Raw genomic sequence first — 21,699 nt, 5'->3', positions numbered from 1 at the left:
GCAGTAAGTAACCAAGTGTACCTTGCCATCGAATCTTGTTCGCTGTCGCATTTTCCATTGAACTTTGTTAATTCACGCTTTAACTCACTGTTTTCTATCAATAAAGTATTGTTGCTTCGCTCTTACGAGTGAAGTGCAGTCTCACTCCATCCGTGACAGCTAGAGACCCCTTCCCATCTGAATTATCCTATGAACCTATGAAAGTGAAGGGGAGGTTGAGAATCAAAGAGATTTAAATAGTGGGAAATGGTGGGAAAGAAACATGGGAAAAAGAAACAATGAAAAAAATTGAGTTGATAACTGAGAATGTTCTGATCCATCTCAAACTGCCTCTCTGAAAAATGGCAAAAAGGAGGGAGCAAACATGCTGACAAATATTGCACTTCAATTTTGACTATTATGAAGCCTTTCTGCTTGTCTTTCTCATTTCCCTGACAATAGTTAGGAATTACACCATGGCCGGCCACACCAACGGTACTTGTCTGTCTGAAGAGAAGAAAGGAGCCTGCTCTTTCTTAAAATCCCCAGCCTTGAAGCTATGCCAGGCAGGACACACTGGGGGTCTATGCATGAGCAGGCTGAAAGCCCCTTTTCCCCAGGAACTGAAGAGCTAGAATGAAGGCAGACTTGAGGAAAACATCTATTATGTTCACGTGGCTCATATCTCCTTTGAACGTAGCTGAGAGCAAAGCAGGTTACTTGCAAGGAGAGACAGGGCTCTGGTTGTTTTAAAGAAGTTACACAGTTATGCGTCTTCTTTAATAAATACAGAGTCATAAAATAACTCTGTAAACATTCCGTTGTAATGCTCCATGGAGGGACCTGGTTGGAAGGACCCAAAACCTTTCTGGATGTACCATACAGTATTGCAATGAACCATGTTCGCACTAGATCTGCCCCTAGACTGTGACAAGCCCTTAGGAAAGGTACCTGTTGCTGCTTTGGCAGAATCTCCTTGGCTGGGCAGAGCCTGTGTACAGATGGTACCGCATCAATAACAGCAATTATGGGCCTCTGGTGGGTGATTTGCGGCTTAGGTCACTAGCAATAAAAATTTACTGGAAATAAAAACAGAAGAATGAAACAGACTTTAGGCGGGGGGGAAAAAAAAAAGAAAAAAGGAAGAGAAGAAGGAATTCAATATGCAGAGAAGTGCTCCAGATGTCACAAAGCAGCATGAGACCCAGGTCTATAACCTGCCTGCAGGAATCAGATAAGCTGCTCTTCTGCAGGCTCCAGTTGCTACACATCAAAAGAGAAGCATGAGATTAGAAGTATCTCTGCGACTGTGCTGCTGCTGTAACATATTTCTGAAAGGATTTGATGCTACTTCACTCCTCTTTGCAAAGCAGCTGGATTCATGCTTTTCCTCTCTCCAATAAGGAGTTTGCTGTGGAGAGTACCAGCCTTACGGGGTTTCTCCTTCATAAGTTTCTTCCCTACTTCCCATTCAGAAAACTACCCCTTTCCCCCAAACAGTGAAAAGCCGCTGACATCCCCCGTGCAGAGGAAGTGTTAGGAGGGAAATAAGACAGTGTTAAAACCTAGTCACCCAGAAGAGCTACTCACCCAGAAGTCATCTGGAAGCTGAGAATTGTTTGTGAGCATTTGGGAACAGGGACTTGCTGCTTCTGTTTGAATATGTGAAGGGGATGGAAAGGATATCTAGTGATTTGCTGTCTCTCCATTTGTCCCCTCATGTTCCTATGAAACAGGACTTCCATTTATATTGATTTGCCTCTGAAATGGCCACAAGCCATTCTTCTTCACCTCAAGGCTGTGCAACTCACAGACCAGACTTCCTCCTTTTGCCTGTCCTTGGTTGTCCTACTTGGAGTTTGTGTATTAGGCATAGCAATGACATGCCACATCACATTCAGGGAGCCCAGGCTCCCCACAGGACAGTTTTGAGTCCACAGGGAAATGAACAACCCCTTTGTCATTTGTGACTTGGAATAGATGGACAGGAGAGAGACCATATGGTAGAAGAGCTGGTCTGTCTGGTGTTTGCAGTGGCATCTCTGTTGATAAAGGGACTGCAACTGTTTGTTAATAAATACAGTTTGAATGGCATGGCATTGTCCATAATCCCAAGCACAGGGTCACTCTAACACCTGATAAATGTGTGTTTTGTCTATGTCCTGCACCAGGCAGCTACAAGTGAATCAACTTTATGTTCTTATTCACAGTTTGGTCTGTCTAATTTTTATGGTTCTTGCAATCTGCTCAAAGTTTAAGCTGGTTACTTTTTTAAGTGCAACCTAAAAAGCTGAAACACTGCTTGCAGAACCGTAACTACTTCAACTTTATGGCCTGAGATAAAAAGTCCTCTCCCACTGACCCCCTCCTAGAAGGTTGTTAAAATTAAGGGCAGTGTATTAAAAATCTGTTACATCTTTTACTAGTGAGTCATAACCTGTTCACTTGTGGGAAAATGAGCTTGCCAGTCTAGTAAGTATCTGAATTGCTGCCTTTCCAGTCTTCGAGAGGTGTCTGTTCTTTGTTTCCAGGTGGTTGTCATGACGGAAGCTATTCACCGCAGGAAAAGCAATAATTTAACACATACTGTAATACAGTGCAGTAGCCCAGAGTATGATGATACTAGCTGGAAAGGACAGAAATCTTTTAAAACAGAACAAATTTACTTTCTGCATAAATTAGACAAAAACATAATTTGGGGAAGCAGATAGTGCAATTAAATGTTCTTTTTTGGTTTTGTACTTTCTAGGCAATAGAAGTGGAGGCAGAGGAGATGAAGCAACCTGGAGTAACTAACTCGTGGAGCAATGTAGAATAAAGAGGGCAGTAGTGAAGCATCTGCTTGACTCAGCAGTTTCCTCCAACAGAATCAACTAATCCCTAGGCTCCTAACATGCATACACACACACACCTTATACAATTGGATTTTAGACATACATATACACTTTCATAAGCATGAATATTATATTTAAGGTACTTTCTACAAACATTCTTACCTTCTATTTGCTCCATTTCATTTCCATCTCGGCAAAGGTAATTGTTGAGGATGCTAAGGCAATTTATAGACACCTGTGGGCTCATAAATCTTATGTGCTTATCCTAGAGATGTTTTACATGGTAAAAAAAGAACTATTGTACCAAATCTGATCTCTGACAAAGCAGACACAGGCCAGCCCTGTAGTGATGGCAGCTGCTAGATGGTTTATTATAGAGGGTAGAACGGAGACTTGTGCAGTGTGTGAAAAAATTGACCCTTCCTTAAGTTCCTTCCCTTCTACGGATTCTTCAACTTCTTCAGGAAAAGAAAAAAAGACTAAAAAATTTGCGTAACTGTTAGGCTTTCAAGAAAAGGTCAACCATCCATATCAAGGTCCCAGTGATGGGTACTAGACTAGAAAGCATTTCAGAGTGTTTTGAGTTAGCAAAGCATTTCAGAATATTAATAATGAACAACATCTGAAAACAATGAATGTGCTTGGAGGAGGAATATTTCCATTTCGGGTAACCAATTTTAGGCCTCCTACTTAGCCACCCAGTCTCCCATGGACCCTTCTACAGTCCATGGAGGAAGACAAGTTGCTTCAGGAGAAGACTGAGGATGACTCTGCATTAGTAACTCAGCTCAGGAATGCAGTTTAGATTGTGCCCACTTACTCTCCCCTAATTCAAATTGCATGGTCTCTGCACATGAATGAGATTAGTCCGAAATGTACTCCAGCCACTATTGTGCATTCAGTTTATAAGGACCGGACGAGAGCTAAACTGAAGTAAAACCCTGAAATGCACAAACTGTGGGCGCTGGGTCCTCGGCACAAGCTGTTTCACTCCATAAACCCATTCCTGCTGAGTTGCGCTACTTACTAATGCAGAGATAAATGACTAAGTTTGGTACTGAATCACCTTTAGGGTGTTCAGCTCGCAACTCTGCCTGCTTCAGAAGGAGCTTAGGGTATGCCTAGCCACCTAACTCAGGCTTCTCAAACTAGACACTGGAAGAGGAGAATGGAAATACTCCTCTCTTCTCCCATCTGTGTCTGTGTTTACAAGTGAGACTCCCACACAACTGAGGAGTCCCTTCCTCCTTTAATTAAATTGATGAGTTGACCATGGTGAGTGGCTACACTGAATCTTTTAACTTCTTATGAATTCATGCTATAAGCAGTCTCTCTGCCTGACCATTAATTTAAATACTCATGCAAAATCTAGGATTACTTGGTGCTTTTCTCTTTTTCATGCAGGCTTATAATGACCTTAAAAGCATTAACTCAATGTGAGGTCACAGAGTTATTTTAGCTGCGGATCAGTTGCTTAATAACAGTTTTCTGAGAGTCCTGTAATCATGCAGGCTGTAAGGCTCAGGTAATTCTTTCATTTTCTGCCTACATATTAATGGATTTAACCACTCCCATGCACAAAAAGGAGAAATGAGTTAAGGGGAGATTTTCAGTACTTGGGTTTACAGTGTCCAAAACATACAGAGAAGCATGTATCTGCAAAATTAATCAGCTATTTCTGTAACTACATAAGAAATCAAATGCTGTTTGAAAGTCAAACATCAATATAGTCACCTCATACAGTACAAACAGGATCTCAGTGTTTTACCATTAGTAACTAATGGCTTGTCTTTGACTATACCTTAAGTCAATTTAAGAAGTTTATAGGCTGCAGTAGGCAAAAGCTGATAGATTTATTTTTAGTCATAATTTTTAACGGATCAAAATTTAGTCTGATTATAAAGTGAACTTTCTCCTGATGAGTAATTAAATGTTCCATAAGCAAAATATTTGATTTTGACATTACTGTGATACTGCCTGGCTTTTTTAGTGTCAGAAATATTTATGATTTTAAATAGGACAATGCGTGGTAAAATGTTTAAAAAAACTGCAAAACTAACAGAATATGTTCCTGCCTCATAATAAACAATTGTTGAATGATGTTTATTAAAATTGGCTCTCAAGTGACAGTTAATAAATGCATAGTTCTATTATGCATGCTAAATTCAGCGTCCCGAAAACTTAAAAGCAGATAGATCAAAACAATGAAGATAAAGAAGTCACAAAGACAAAATACAGCAACACCAGTAAATGACAGGGAAATAATTCAGACTTAAAAATGACTTATTATTTAGTAACTGGTAACAACAATTTATAGAACTAAATTAGAGGCAAATCAGAGTCTTTCTGATGTTTTAGATATGCAATTTCTCTAGTGCATACAGTTTGATCATACAGCAGAGGAATTCACATTACAAAGTCCCCTTCAAAAAAGCAAAAAACCCTGTTTCTCTATGTTTCTGCTTCCAGGTTACACTTATTCATGGATAATGAATGAATGAAAAAAAAGGGTACAATAGAATTCAATTGTTAATCTATTTTAATTAAAACTCCCAAACATTTCTTCAGTATTTGGAGAAGTTAGGCTGTCTATATGTGGTGTGTTTCTATGTATGTTTCATGTATGCCCAGACCATATCTGCACCGAACCGCACAAGTACTGGATTTAAGGGGCTTTGCGTCCTTTACTGTAATCACTCCATTGGCTCTTTGATGTTGCATAGGTTTGGTGTGATGATGGAAAGAGTTGCTTCGACCATGTATTTTCACCTCTGTTTCTAAAAGGTGAAGGGCAAAACTTTAATCAAGGAGCAGTTTATCTTTAATTAGGAAAAATATAATTAGGTATTATCACCTAATTGTTATTACTGATGGAGAAAGTCATATTTTCACAAGTAGTGACCCATGCTGTATTATCACTCTGCTGTTTACCGCATAATGAATCTGTATTTGTGTTTGGCAGCTAGCCAGCAAAAATTAAAAGGTAATCGACATGCTTCTCTGCAGTCCGGTCATCAAAGTCACTGGCTTCACAGATGAATAAATAACAAAGTCAAGTTGTGATATCCTAACAGAAACCCTTCTTCAGGAATAACTATATTTATCTCCTCTGTCAAGACATCAAATGATACTTGAAATAACCATATACAAAAAGCTTTGCAAAATAGATTAGAAGAACTGTGCTATACATCTGGTGTTGAGTTAAAAAACAGTTTAATGTCTCAAGGCACCACCACGGTAGAATTTTATACCTGCAAGTAATCATCTAATACACTATTATACAGTTAAGGTAATGTATTAATAAATAGCTTGTGCAATTTTGGGAAGCAATCTATAAAGGAATGTTAGATATACAGTAGGCACATACTATAATACAAATAAAAACCAAAATTCCTAGAAAAAGCATGCTGAGCACCTTTTGGTATAGGTTGAGTTTCTTAGTCTAAACACTATGTAAATCTTAACTTACAAAAGCTAAAACTGAAATCTTATAGTAACTGCTTATTTAAACTGATTTTCCTGGGCATTTGCCTCTATGTCACAGGATTACTCTTAGGGACAGAGGACTCTGGTACTGGCTGTAAAGGGCTATCTTGTTCATTCAGTTGTGCATTCAAGTTTTCAGAAGTTAGGAGGGAAGAATTAAAAACTATTTCACTTAAGTCTGATTTTATGGATACGAGATGTGGTTCTTGAAAACCTAATGGTTCTTCTACTAACACCTGTGTATTTTCTCGTGTCATTCCCACATCTGACGGTGACTTTCGTTTCATTCTTGTGTATGATTTGTCTAAATTCTCCATGCCTTGGTCAGTTTTCTGAAATCGCCCAAAGAACCAGATGAAGAAACCAAACAAAGCAAAAGCCAGCAAACTTGGAATAAAAGCCAGGCATTTGACATCAAGGCTAGAGCCTGTGAATCTGCTGTGCAAGAACATGTCTCCTTCAGCATAGGTCCGGTTGGTCAATGGGTTAGTGTTATTGGATCTCCATTCCCAAGATAACTTAGTTCTATTAAGGTCTTTCAAGCTTTCTGAGTCCTTCACTGTGTAGATCTTCTGTCCAGGACCGATATATTGACCGTATTCATGAGGTTTGTAAAATATTTGGTTCTTCCACATATTCAGATCCAAGATTAAAACAAGGAAGATAATTCCATAGTTAAACCATTTGCCTGTTTGGAAAAATGAAAGTTCTGTCATCTGATATATTCATTTTAGAAGCAGTACAAATGCAGTCATATGTAAAAGCTACTCAGAGAAAAAAAATCCTTTTTTTATCAATCTGTAAAGCAAAGTTGTAATAAAATTTCCACCATAGTCAAGTTTACACTGAATATCCCCTAGTATTTCACAGTTAGGTCTGGGCACATAATAAATTAATTTTGTAATGCAAGCACAGCAGTATATCAATTGAATTCACATTGCAGTTTGTAGATGACCTGTTGATTAGACCACTAGGTGATGTGGTATAGATCAATAAACATAAAAAAGCATTAATTCCAGGGCTTAAAAAATATTCACACAGAAATTTTCCATGAAAAGGCCATATTTGGTAGAAATGTTTATATGCCAGGAATGACTGAAGTGATTGAAGTTTTTGGGGTTGGTAATGATATAAATTTTAAGACTATATACATATATTGTTTGGTATACCAACCATGGTGCGCAGACATATTCAGGTGGGGGCAATTGGATAAACTGTCATTTAGAGATATTCCACCCTTGAGAAATAGCAAGGGCTGATCGTAGTCTTGGGAGGCTAGTCAGCTTAGCTTTTCCTGTAGTCCGTGTAGTGAGAAACTCCTCCAAGGAGTGACTCATAGTCTAACATTAAGCTCCTGCAATACTGGAGGAGGAAACCTTTTATTATTTAAAATTGCTCTTTTGCATGCTTCCTCCAGCCATCCAAAAAACATTAAAGATAACTTTACGCAATTGCAAAGTTGGCCCTGCTTTGAGTAGGGTGTTGGAACAGATGAACTCCAGGTGTCCCTTCTAACCTAAATTATTCTATGAATACACAAAGCAAATGATACTACTTTCATAGTCAAAGCATCTCTTACATTCTAGCGGGCCATATGTTAAGATCTTACCTGTGCAGTGATGACTGGCACCACCCAAGAACCCAGCAAATCTACATGTCAGCATTATGTGAAAGGACATTCATGGAGGAATGTTCCTGCTGGTGATGAATGATATTGCTCTATGCTGGAATCATATTTAAGTATGTTTCAAGTCAAAAAGAAAATGAACATATCAGAGTATCTATCAAATGACTTATGCCATTAGCTTGTAAAGAATAAATGGATTCCAGTTCCTGAAAGTCTGTGTGTTCAAATTGTACAACCAGAATGCTCCAGGAGGGTGAGGGTAGCTCCTTGTATTTCAGCAATTGTGTTTAATAGTCCTTTTCAGTCTAGATTATACTTAGACTGAAAATGAACAAAAATGTTCATTCTCTTGTGTTCTCACTATCCAGAAATCAAACTGCACTGAAAAGACCTTGCAGCCAATCCTGTTCACATAATTCCTTAATAACTCCTCTATCTTTTTTTCTGGGTTTTCATCAACATTATAATTGACCTGTTAAAGAAAATTATGGTTTTAGAAGATTATCACCACATTTTATAATATTTGTTTTTTAAATCAACATCAAGACACCAAAAATGATGCTAAAATATGAAATACAATAACAAACAATACAATCCAGCTTGATGCTTGTCGTGGTTTAACCTCAGCCAGCAAGTAAGCACCACACAGCCACTCGCTCACTCCCCTCCCGGTGGGATGGGGGAGAGAATTGGAAGAGTAAAAGTGAGAAAACCCGTGGGTTGAGACGGGTTGAGATAAAGACAGTTTAATAGGTAAAGCAAAAGCCGCGCACACAAAAAAACCCAAAGCAACACAAGGAATTCATTCGCTACTTCCCATCGGCAGGCAGGTGTTCAGCCATCTCCAGGAAAGCAGGGCTCCATCATGCGTAATGGTTACTTGGGAAGACAAACGCCATCACTCCGAATGTCCCCCCCTTCCTTCTTCTTCCCCCGGCTTTATATACTGAGCATGACGTCGTATGGTATGGAATGTCCCTTTGGCCAGTTGGGGTCAGCTGTCCTGGCTGTGTCCCCTCCCAGCTTCTTGTGCACCTCCAGCCTTCTCAGTCGGTAGAGCATGGGAAGCTGAAAAGTCCTTGACGAGTGTAAACACTACCTAGCAACAACTGAAACATCGGTGTGTTATCAACATTGTTCTCACCCTAAATCCAAAACACAGCACTGTACCAGCTACTAGGAAGGAAACTAACTCTATCCCTGCCGAAACCAGGACAATGCTGTTTTCTGCGGATTTTTGTCCTGTATTTTGTGTGTTTCTCTGCATCAGAATAACCCTAGCTTCCCCATCACGTATGGTCTTTCAACAGACAGAGACAGAATATATCTTGCATATTGCGTGTTGATGGGCTGGCTGGGACACACATATTCACTGATCAATTGGCTGCTGTCAAACAGAATATAATGGCTGACTTCTCCCTGCTTTTTCCACAGCTGGGCACTAACTTAGATGATTCTCCTTTACCTAACCACCATTTCTTAGGACACAATGATAACATCACTGCTTTTCAGATTCCCACCCTCTGAAAAATGTTTTTGAAACTGGCCGTGGGTTCAAAAGTTATTTGATGCTGAGTGTTGGATAGAGAGAGAGTGAGACCAACCCACACGGAGAACATGATCACATAATTCTCATTTCCTTAAGAAAATAGGCTAAACACAAATGACAATGAAACAAATATTAGAGCCACTATCTGTTTATCTATGGCCAGTTTGAAAGAAAATACGATTTGCTGCATTCTAAACTTCCTTTCTCTGTTACACTTTTTGAAACAATAATTTGCCATCAAATATTACTCTGTGTTTCAACCAGAAAGCTGTTTCAACTAGAAAGCAACCCCTTGCTCCATTGCCCCAAGTTAATTCCTTAAGCCATATTCCTTTCCCAGGAAAATGCATCATAAGCCCATCCAAAAAAACCTTCCACTTCTTTTGTTATTGGCTTCATCAAAATATTATCTGCGGTACTTTGTGTTTCTGCAGAGCCAAGACAGGTGACTTTCCAGAGAGATCTGCTATACCCTAGGGATGGTAGGAAGGGGAAAAACTCACGTAGGACCAGTATTAATCTTTCCCTTCAGCTAGACATGGCAAAAGCGAAGATGTGTAGGGAGAAAACAGACAACTGAAAGATCAAAATACGAAGCATAATAAAATGGGGGCATTATTGGGATGGCCTTTATAAAGGCCAAAATACACTGTTATGGTTTTCTTGATTGTAGGTTTCAGGTATGACTGACAAAGGAAACTTAGACATTGCAATGCTGAGCTATGACCTACCTCCTCTTTAGGCATGATGGCACCCAGTGGCTTTTGCAGCAATCGCCCGAGTGTCCACATTGTCCTAAATGCGACATGTGTAGAGCAAGCCACCTAAGCGGTAAGACTTCAGATGGCAGCCTGCTGCTGCTGAAGAAGTTGACTAAGCAGCTAGCAGAAAACACTAAAAATGCTGAATAGAGGTAGCCAGGTGCTTGATCTCAGGCTTCATGAGGTATCTATCCTACATTGTGGTTTCAAAATTGTGAATCTCTTCTAAGATGGATCTGTCTAAAAAAGGCTCCACCCCTCTTATGTTAAGAATTTGAGTGCTCACCTGATCTAAGAGAGATATGCATTTCAATTATTCCTGTTTCATAAAAAGCATGAACTTGAAACTCCCTCACTCAGGTCCTAGACAGAGTTAGGCAGGCAGGAGCACAGCCCTAAGCTCCACTGTTGGGATCATTGGGTCAGTGTGGACTATAAAGGGTGCTTAGACAAACAGCTTAGATGCAGACACCCCAGTTAACTAAGATGAATCACAATCTGTATGTCTAAGTGGCAGCTAGTTGCCTGAGACCTGCCTCTGTTCTACAGTGGATTTTCTCAAAACTCCTTAAATTTCTCATTTTTAGACAATTTTTCCATCCTCTGCATCACTGTCATGCTCGATGAGCTCTATGATTTTTCCTTTTCTTTTGAAAACTGTTGTCACCAGAACCAAACACTGTATATGAGTAACACTCTCACTATAACCATATATGAACACAATGACATCTTCCTACTCCTACTCAGTATTCCCTGTAGCCAAGGGCTGCGTTAATCTCCTTAGACACAAAATGACTGGGAGTTAGTGCTGTCTTGGTTACGTACAGAAAATATTTGCCTCTTTCTAGAATAGTGTCCTGTGCTGTCTATCCCTCTTCCAAGACATGTACTTTACTGCCGTACTAGCAGGCATGATAGCCAAATAAGCCCAGTTTACCAAGCAATCCTTCTAGATCAGCCATAAATGTATTGAAGGTTACTGAACCAAGAGGCCTGACAGTCTCCACTCACAAACATCTATTTGATGATAATTCCTCATGATAAGTACTTTTTGAGACTTACTATACTGACCAACCTTTAACATTATACACATGTATAATCTATGTATATGATATGCTTGTCTATTGCAACTTAATTTTAGCAAAATTTTTTTTTATAGCAAACTTTAAGTCATATATCAAGCTTATATAGGAAATAAGCTGGGTAAATTAGAAGTCACTCTTGACCTCTTACCTTACGCATAAACAAGCTCAAGCTTATAGTTCTGCAAAGAGTCAGAATAAATATGTTATGAAGCTATAGATATTAATTTTCTTAATATATATATATAATTTCTTTTACAATGTTTCAAATTTCATTACAGATGAAAAGTGGTAAGGGAAAATGGAGTCCCACACTATGAAGTAATTTAATTTGCCTCTTAACCAGTATCTGTAGGATCAGTACCACTATTGCTCTAGGGCTGGTTCTATTCCAGAGAGGTCTGTGTGGCCAAGAATACTGGCCTACACCGGGCACCATTTAGCACTTCTTGGAGCAGGTCGATTTTTCATTGACACGATTTGAAATGGAAGGATGTAGAAAGATCAGCTCTCAAGACTGGAAGGCTAGTTAATCATTTCAGCAAACTGCAAAGAATTATACCCAGACTCTTCAATGAAGTTACAATGAAGAAAATCAGGTAGTAAAATAGGCTGTGTCATTCAGCCATGTACTACCTAAAGAAAGACATGGTTGATAACTGGCTTTCACAGCGCTGACATCCTTACATGCTACACATGACATTTGGAGAGCCAGGAATCTGGTTTGGTGTATTTGGAAACGTGGTGCAATATTGAAATTTGGTGCAATAAAGATCCCCAATGCACTGGGTGTCCTTGTGAGGCTGTGACGCAAAATGTGAAACCTTTTTCTAAGCATTGTAGCCTACAACCACTATTTGGGGATAAAAACTCGATCCCTGTTTTCTGAGAAAGCATGGCTGTTGAGGAGGATTGTATCCTCATGGCTAGGGCACTCACCCGAAGGGAAAACTTGACCCTAGAACAATCTCCACTTATGGCAGTTTGGACCTGCATTGTAGGACCATGCTCTGAACACCAGCCTATATGGGACTCTGCTTAGAAACACTTTTCCCTCCCTGCTGAAGCTGAACAACTGTGCACTGCACGTGAATGCCAGGGGCCTTCTCATGGTGAAAGAGGTATGGATTTTTCTTTTTTCCTTTTTCCAGAAAGGCACCTATTTTCACCAGCTGAACAAGATATTTGGGCAGTGCTCATTTTTAAAGAGGCTGATAAGGTCTATGAGAGGTTCAGCAACCAGTCCACAATCCCACATGCAACTGATTTACTGGGCAATTGAGGCAGATCCCGCAGGTCCAAATATTCCAAACCAGCTGCTGATTCTAGAGCATTTTTATTTTTGTATGTCCACTCTGTAACAGAACAATCATGTCCTAAAAGATCTTGAAGCCAGTCCTCAGCATCCCTCCTCAGGTCAAGAGGAAATGTAAAAATTCCACTTATTAAGGCTAGACTCAAGCAGTCTCATGCTGTACAACTGCAGCCAGAGGCTAGTGTAGGAAATGTTGACTTTAGACTCTTATCTCGATTGCAATTTGTGTCTAAAAACATTCAGACACCTCTGTAAAACATTCAGGTACCTTCAAAACATTCTTCATATCTTCTGTCACGTTAGCGTTATTAGCTAGATACATGCATACAGACCACTCACAGCTGAACTAAGCCACAAATCCTCTGAGTTTTTTCACATCTGTGTGCATGGACGGCTTTGTTTTTACCTCTAACCTTTGTATTTTTGCTTATGGGCTCTGCCAGGCTTCCCTGTGTAGGCAATGCTTGGCCTGAATCTAGACACACCTTTGGTTTAACTCTACAAGCCAGCCATGCTAGCACTCGCCAGCCATGAAGCTGATGATTTCTCCTTTGGGTGGAAGGGCACTCTGGCTAGATCAGCACTCAGAAACACATTTATAAACAGCCAGAAAAACATCCCATCTGTTTTGATACCCAAACCTTAACATTTCCTATTTGAAACTTAGCCACATACTTGACAGCACATGCTCTTGGATCTCCAGTGCTGCTATTAAAGGGTACCAGCCAGGCCCCCTAGTGCCTTTTAACCATGAAAGAGTCTGAAGTAACAAAATTTACTTTTAAGTTTTACAAATTTCCCTGGGTATTATAGAAACTAGGATAGACTATGTATTTTCATAAACAGCAGCCCAAGAAGGAAAACACACACTTTGCAACGAACCATCTGTCAAGAGAAATCCAGATGAGTTAAGCAGATGCAGGAATTCAAGTTATTTTTGATGTTCATAGATAAAAGCAGCTATCAAAACAGGATAAAAATATTTAATACTGAGTAGATGCTTGCTAGGAGTTCCTACATGCAAAGAAATTTGAGCAAAACGAGGTACTCAGTTACCAGTAAAAATAAGATATGCTTTTCATAGTAAATTCAAAATTACACTGAAGCATATCAGCTGCAGGCTGCAGATGTTAATTCAATATTACTGCCAACTTAAGACATTCAGAAATCACAAGTCAGGCCTAAGAAAGCATGTTATTAGTTATAAGTACCAAGATGGGTTAAAAATAATACACTTAGTACTGTTTTGTTTCTCTGCTTTTTTAGATGAGGAGTTATGCAGAAGCAACATTTAATTTTTTTTCTCTGCAATCATGAGCTTTATTTTATGAAAGCTGAAATTCTCATGTAGTCACTGAATTCAGGAGCTAAGACTTTAAGACAAAATAGCAAAAAAAAAGAAAAAGAAAAAAGAAAAGCAACTGTCTTAAGACATGATAAAATCAGGAGAGTTGGCAACACAGAGCATGTAACTGTGAAATCCTTTGTCTGTACAGGACTTGCACGAAGCCATTAAGCACACACCAACAGAAAGGTGGTTTAAAGTCCTTTACTCCTCTGAATGTCCCTTTACTTAGAGCTGCTTCTTGGTGGGACTGTTGCTCATTAGAGCAACCCAGCACCAAATAGGGCTGCTCAGGGGAGTCCTAGGGCTGCTCTTACTTATATCAATCAACAGTGACCAAAACAGACTGTAAAAGAACTTATGAAGAATAAAATTTGCCAGGAAAAAGATGGCAAAGGTTATTGCATCCATGCTTGCTTTCTCCTTGCTATTTGGGAGAAAAGGGTTTCCAGTTTCTACAAATCAGGGCACAGGTCATAGATTTACAGCCTGACTTTGTCCCTATAGTAAGTACTAAAATAAATGATATTCAGGCCTTAGTCTTCTTTTCCTGCTTGTTACTAAAAAGAAGCCCTATGGTTAAATTTAACATTCTGGATCCCATGTATTAAACAGGGCTTAAACACAGCAGGAAGTGTCCTACCCCCATGTCATCTGCTGCAGTTGCATTCATGTGCATCACTCTCTACCCTCATTTTAGATTGGATTACGTTCATCTTGTTATATATATATTGAACCAGTTCTTTCTTTCTTTTATTAGCTCCTTGATTTGAGTAGAAAATTACAAGTATCTACACATCCACACAATAACTAGAGCTTGAAAATGATCCAACTTATACCCTAACCTAAGACAAGAACTGATGGCAAGAACAGATGGTTCAAGCAAAACGTACCCAAAGGGAGGTTCTCGTGCCATGTGTTATGGCTGTTTATTAGATCTCCTAAAGGGCGGTGCAGCACCGAGATAAAACAGGCACTCAGTAGACAGAGTACGTGACGTGCAGTCAAATGGATTGATTTGTCTGGTGAATCTAATAAATGGATCTTGTTAATGCTGAGCAGGGAAAAATATTCCTCAGCCTCTATTCATTAGCTCATCCTCATTAGAAGAACGCCTTCTCACCAGAAAATCAGAAAGGCCTCCAGTCCTCTCTGCAGAAGACTGTGCAATGCATAAATACTGGTTTTTCTCGGTTGGTCTGTTTTCAAACAGCAGCACTGCTAGCAGTTGTATTTCTGATCCCTAATTTATGTTCTTTGCTGTTGCCTTTTCTTTGCTCTTCCCTGATTATCATCAATATGCCTGTCTCTTCTACAATGCAAAGCTGTTCTTTGCTCTTCAGTCCCTCTTCTACCATCCATTGTTTTTCATCTACATTAATTATACCCTGAGTTTCTATATCTGATGGCGCAGCCCACCCTACCATGCCTCAGTCATTGTTCATGCTCCTCCGTGCACCCATTTCACTACTTCTCCTTATGCAATGGAATAACTGCAGGGCATCTGGGAGCCTTGTGGGACTGAGCCCCTCTAAATTCATGCTCTAGTCTTGAGAAGTAGAAAAAAAATCTTTTCACTATCCCTGAATACCATACCTATAATTCACATCAGATATTTGACGCTTATACTTTTTTTTCCTCTGCTTTCCCTTTTTGCTCACTTGGGAGAGAAAAAGGTGTTCATCATGTACACATCCCATCTTCTCTCACCCTACACCTTCTAGCCACTGACCATGAGATCATTTACTTCATCCTGTTCCGTAAACCACTAGTGGCTCAAACGGTCTCACTCAGACATGCTCCAGCCCTTCTTTCTTCTTGCTGGCTGTCTGTTCTCTCTCAGTATTCCAGCAGGGCACCTACATCCAATTTTGAAAACCTTTCCACCCCTCCATCTGTACTTCCTACTGGCCCATTTGCCTTCCCTCATTCAATCGCCAGCAGGTAACTTTTGCACTCATTTTCTCTTCTTTTCTGGTTTTTAATCTGATCACTCGGATTTCTACCTTCTCTGCTGAAAATGCCTTTTCTGAGGCCTCATTCAGCCTATCTCGACTGAGTCCTGGGTTTGTCATTCTTTCCTCCTCGGCACATTTTCTTCCCTTGGCTTTTGCTGCCTGGTGAGCTTGTGACTCACCTGCTAGCTCTCGGCCTTATCTTTGTATCATTTCTGAATGCTCCTTTTGTCCCTGCTCTGCAGAAGTTTCATATGGCTGTGTCATTGGATGCCCTCATCTATCTTATTCCTGTACAGTATCATGTGCTGTGATTGTTTATATTAGCAGTTAAAGACCCCTGTCAATTCACACCTGCATTCTTTTGCTATCCATTATTATCCAACTCTTCCCAATGTAGAGAGAGGAGCTATTCTCCTGCTGTATAGCTTGAAGGTAAAACCAAAATATTTATCGCTATTTAATCTTCTTCTCTTTTTCATTCCCTACTGTTATTAAAATACTGTCTCACAGTATTCAAGGATCAGGTACTTTTTATCTATATGTACCATCCATTTGAATAACTGCAATTCTATTTTATTTCAGGTTATTTAACTGTCTGCTTCTGGTTAGATGACTGATGGAAGTATGGTTATGAGTGGCCTTTGCCAGATGAGAATGACCGAAGTTATGAAAAGATATTAGCATAAATCATAGCAAAGGCATCTGAAAGCATAAGAGATTTGAAAATGAAATAAGCTGCTAATTCCCCTGGAGAGTAGTTTTAGATAAAAGATCTCTGAAGCTACATTAGTGTACTGGTTTTGGCTGAGATAGAGTTAATTTTCTTCACAGTAGCTAGTATGGGGCTGTGTTTTGGATTTGTGCTGAAAACAGTGTTGGTAATACAGGGATGTTTTAGTTACTGCTGAGCAGTGCTTACACAGAGTCAAGGCCTTTTCTGCTTCTCACAGCACCCCACCAGTGAGTAGGCTGGGGGTGCACAAGGAGTTGGGAGGGGGCACAGCCGGGACAGCTGACCCCAACAGACCAAAGGGATATTCCATACCATATGACGTCATGCTCAGCATATGAAGCTGGGGGAAGAAGAAGGAAGGAGGGACATTTGAAGTGATGGTGTTTTGTTTTCCCAAGTCACTGTTACATGTGATGGAGCCCTGCTTTCCTGGAGATGGCCGAACACCTGCCTGACGATGGGAAGTAGTGAATGAATTCCTGGTTTTGCTTTGCTTGTGTGCGCGGCTTTTGTTTTACCTATTAAACTGTCTTTATCTCAACCCACGAGTTTTCTCACTTTTACTCTTTTGATTCTCTCCCCGATCCCACCTTGGGGGGAGTGAGCGAGCGACTGTGTGGGGCTTTAGTTGCCGGCTGGGGTTAAACCATGACAGTCCTTTTTGGTGCCCAAGGTGGGGCTCGAAGGGTTTGAGATAGCGATGGGTTTGAGATAGCGACAGGATTGGAATGTGCTAGAACGAATTTATAGCCGTTACTGCCATTTAGCTATTAATTGACAGGCTTCTGTGCTTGCCATGGGGCTTGCTTGCTTTACTGTATATTAGAGTCTAATGCTCATTAGTGGCTGCTTTTTGCTTTCGCTGCTTGCTGTAGTGCTGTACTGCTTATCACCTGACTCTGCTGTGCCTGGGAACATTTTGATAACAGCAATGGCCATGCGCCTGGGCTGGCAGATGGCCAGGGCATCGCTGCTGTTTCTGTGCTGCTGTACTGGACAAGCTGGAACTCCAGTGTGAACTCAAGTTGAATGGACTGTGACCTGTGGATGAGTCCACGTGGGAGCAGGACACCCGAAAGCGTCTGCGGCTGTGGATAAGCCCATGCCAGAGCAGGTACATCTCGAAGCGTCTGTGGCCATGGTTATGTCTGTGCCGCAGCAGGTATACCTCTGAAGGGATTGTGGCCCAAGAATAAGTCCATGCTGGAGAAGGTATAACTCAAAGCATCTGTAGCTCTGCGTGAGGTCATGCTGGAGCACCTCAAAGTGTGTGGCCATGGACAAGCCCACGACAGAGCAGGTACTCCCCTGGAGGGACTGCAGCCACGGGTAAGGCCATGTTGGAGCAGGTACATCTCTGAAGGGATTGTGGCCCGTGGATAAGACCACACTAGAACAGGTGCACCTCAAAGTGACTGTGGCTGTGGATAAGTCTATGCCGCAGCAGGTGTACCCCTGGAGAGACTGGCTCATAGGTAAGGCTCCACTTGGACCAGATACACATCTACAGGACTGCAGTCTGTGGATAAGTCCAAGCTGGAGCAGGGGCAAGGGGAGGAGTTCATTGCAATGTTAAACCCAATGGTCTGGTCCAAAGGGACCAGGGGTGGAGATTGTAATGGAAATACCTTTAAATTGTTGTAACCTGGGATTTGAGTTGCATGTTATGGGAATTACTATAGCAGGAACCACACGAACCAGTGGAGGACAAGTCTTACAAGAAGCAGTGCAAGTGCAGCAGTGACCCGACCTGAGCTGGCTTTGGTGCCCAGTAACTCCGCGTAACACACCACCCCTCCTGTCCTGAGTGACCACCATAACGGATGGAGCCCAAAGACATGGACTAAATGAACTCAATGGACATTTTGTGGACATTTACAGACATTTTACAGACATTTCACAGGGGTGGTCCATAGACTAAGGGAATGATATCTTCATATTACATCAAAGGATGGGCAGGGCAGTGGTGGTTAATGAGGATGTATTGGATAGCGTTGGGCCTGAGCATGACATAAATGGGATGGAATAAGGGGTGGAGAACGTGCTGGTTTTGGCTGGGATAGAGTTAATTTTCTTCACAGTAGCTAGTATGGGGCTGTGTTTTGGATTTGTGCTGAAAAGAGTGTTGATAATACAGGGATGTTTTAATTATTGCTGAGCAGTGCTTACACAGAGTCAAGGCCTTTTCTGCTTCTCACAGCACCCCACCAGTGAGTAGGCTGGGGGTGCACAAGAAGTTGGGAGGGGACATAGCTGGGACAGCTGACCCCAACAGACCAAAGGGATATTCCATACCATACGATGTCATGCTCAGCATATAAAGCTGGGGGAAGAAGAAGGACGGTGGGGATGTTCGGAGTGATGGCGTTTTGTCTTCCCAAGTAACCATTACACGTGATGGAGCCCTGCTTTCCTGGAGATGGCTGAACACCTGCCTGATGATGGGAAGTAGTGAATGAATTCCTGGTTTTGCTTTGCTTGTGTGCGCGGCTTTTGTTTTACCTATTAAACTGTCTTTATCTCAACCCACGAGTTTTCTCACTTCTGGTTTTCCGATTCTCTCCCCCATCCCACCAGGGAGGAGTGAGCGAGCGGCTGTGTGGGGCTTTAGTTGCTGTCTGGGGTTAAACCACGACAATTAGGTATTACTTAGTGTCACAAGAAGTTGCTGAAATCCATGAAAAACAGCAGGTCTTGCTGACTCGTAAGATACAGGTTCCTCATTTCCCTGAAATGTTTATATATGGATGATACAGATATGGACAGATAAACAGATAGAAAAATAGTAATCTGGGACACACACACACAAAAAGTATGTCGTTAAGAACATGTTTGCATACTTTTATTACACAGAAGCAGTTCACTGTGTGACTGTGTCACAATCAGTATGATTGCATACCTGTTATATGTATGTGATATTCCTCTTTGAAGATCTTTTGGAAATAAGGTACTTTGAACTGCATGTGTGCAGATGGCAAGCCTGGAAGATTGACTTCAACATCACCCATAAAATGTGGAAACTCCCAGTCCTGTTAAAAAAAGAAAAGTAAGAGCCTAAATACAAGCTTTCATGGTATATTTTTGCCCTTTAAAATGGCTTAAATTAATAAAAGGGAAAGGTTCTATTTTTAAGCCTCCTATTATTGGATTTTCTTACTTTAAGTTTGACCGAATCACTTGAAATAGAATACCTTGTTTATATTAGATATTACAATATGATTTTTCCTTCAGCTCCATGTAATTATGTGTTTAAATGTTCACTTCAGAATGACAATATTGAACCCTGTGTACCAGCTGATAGTACAAAATAGTCTAAGCATATGAATACCTATATAGCAACCTTGCAATACCAGGTACAACTTCTGTTACTAATTTGGCAAACAGTTTACAGGTAAGAAATTGGCAAAGAAGGCCTGACCCTTTCAAACATTTCATATATCTGTATTCTACTTGTTCAACTTATAGGGTGTTTTCTGTATTTGGCCTTAATACATCTAAATAAACACTCCCTGCAAGTGCAGGCCCTTCAGCATAATCTGCCTGAATCAATCCAAGCACAGTTTTCTCCACTGCTGTATTTCAGCTGACAAGGTAATGCTGGAAATGTGGAAGCTCTTACCTATCATGCATATTTTGGTAGCATGTGGTAACCCAGCTGAGGAGGAGCTGCATTTAAAGGAATTTTTCGCTTGGTTATCTGCACCCACCATCAGTCACTTGAAAATGGGTATAATAGCATGGCTTATTAGAGCTAAAACTGAAAGTCTAGCAATAGTGCTAGAATCAGTACAATTACTGCCAGAGTGGTTACTCTGTGCGCTGCAGAATGTTGGTGATCTGCTGTTAAAAACATACTGGCCCTGTTCCCATGCATACCCCTGGATTTGTATCCCACAAGTTAGTGCAACAAGCACCTGAAAGTAAGATAGAGGAATCTGAAATGTGAGGAGCTCTCTGAGTGACTTGTGCTTCCTTCACATGAAAACCATTCCAGCACAGCCATTGCCCCAAGAGAACCGATTCCGGGTTTTTTTTTCAGTTTTGTAAGGCTGGAAAGTTTCCTACCAGGGTAATGAAAAAAAATTATGCAAAACTAAGAATCATCTCTGAAAGATAAAGCACTATATATAACTTAACTTCCAAGAATTGCTAAGTGCTCCAACATTTTCTACAGTGGAAGGGAAATGGAAGAGTTTTATCAGCAGGGAATAGCATGGCCCAAACACTAACAGCAGCTGATTTGTGCTAACTCTTTGTGATACTGAGTTAAATGGATTAACAGGAGTACAAGCATGGAGAAAACCTGACCCTCTGTACCTGGTTCTCAATGTTCACAGCGATACAGAAAGTGCCAGTTTACAGATGCAGAAGATAAGAGAAATAAGGATGCTCTCCTTTTGCCTTATCACTAATGCAACGCATGCACTCCTGCTCACGAGGTATGGTAATAACTGCCCAGCTGCACAATCCCTTACACTGCATCTGCAACCATGTCCTTGCAGGCAGTAGACATTCAAAAAGTGCCCAAAGATAAAAATTTTATGGGTGTGGACTCTCAGTTCACAGTATCCAATATACATCTCTGGACTGGTGTCTCATGTTAAGTCATACATAACTCTCACCCAGGAATAAATAGGAAGAAATACATTGCATATTCCTGAAGATAAATGAATGGAGAGCTGTGGACTCTGCATTAGAAATAAGTAAACATGGGACTATAAATCTGGCCTCCTGCTCTTGCCTTGCCCCAATGCTCCTACTGTGCCTTTTGTTGATTTACAGATAAAATTCCACCGTACAGAATTTTCTATTGGACTGTGTCTTTGCATCTGAGTTTTATAAAAATTCAGCATTTTTTCTCATCTGTATGAATATTACCTGATAATGAGTAACTAGAATGCCAGCTCTGTCAGATGTGCAATTTACTGTATTATTTGTCTCAGCAAACAACTACTGAGACTGGAAAATATTTCATAAAACAAAAGCAAAACACAGAGATCCAACCACAACAGTGTGCTACTGTTTACATT

General features: G+C 40.6%; 1 protein-coding gene across 4 annotated transcripts in view; it reads right to left on the bottom strand.

Annotated features, from left to right (window-relative positions):
• Positions 1 to 4,900: 4,900 nt before the first annotated feature.
• TMEM117 (transmembrane protein 117) overlaps positions 4,901 to 21,699 on the bottom strand; it is a 230,294-nt gene continuing 213,495 nt past the window's right edge. For all 4 annotated transcript variants that reach the window (XM_076331658.1, XM_076331685.1, XM_076331676.1 and 1 more), the window contains 2 exons: positions 19,569 to 19,698; positions 4,901 to 6,987 (listed from right to left, as the gene is read on the bottom strand). In XM_076331658.1, coding sequence (XP_076187773.1) covers positions 6,347 to 6,987; positions 19,569 to 19,698 — 771 coding nt within the window. In that variant the 3' untranslated portion in view covers positions 4,901 to 6,346. The remainder of the gene's footprint in view (positions 6,988 to 19,568; positions 19,699 to 21,699) is intronic.

This window comes from Aptenodytes patagonicus, chromosome 1 (assembly GCF_965638725.1).
Source record: "Aptenodytes patagonicus chromosome 1, bAptPat1.pri.cur, whole genome shotgun sequence".
NCBI classification, from domain to species: Eukaryota; Metazoa; Chordata; class Aves; order Sphenisciformes; family Spheniscidae; genus Aptenodytes; species Aptenodytes patagonicus.
The sequence above is the reverse complement of the archived record's forward strand: the minus strand, read 5'-3'. Positions and strand labels throughout refer to the sequence as shown.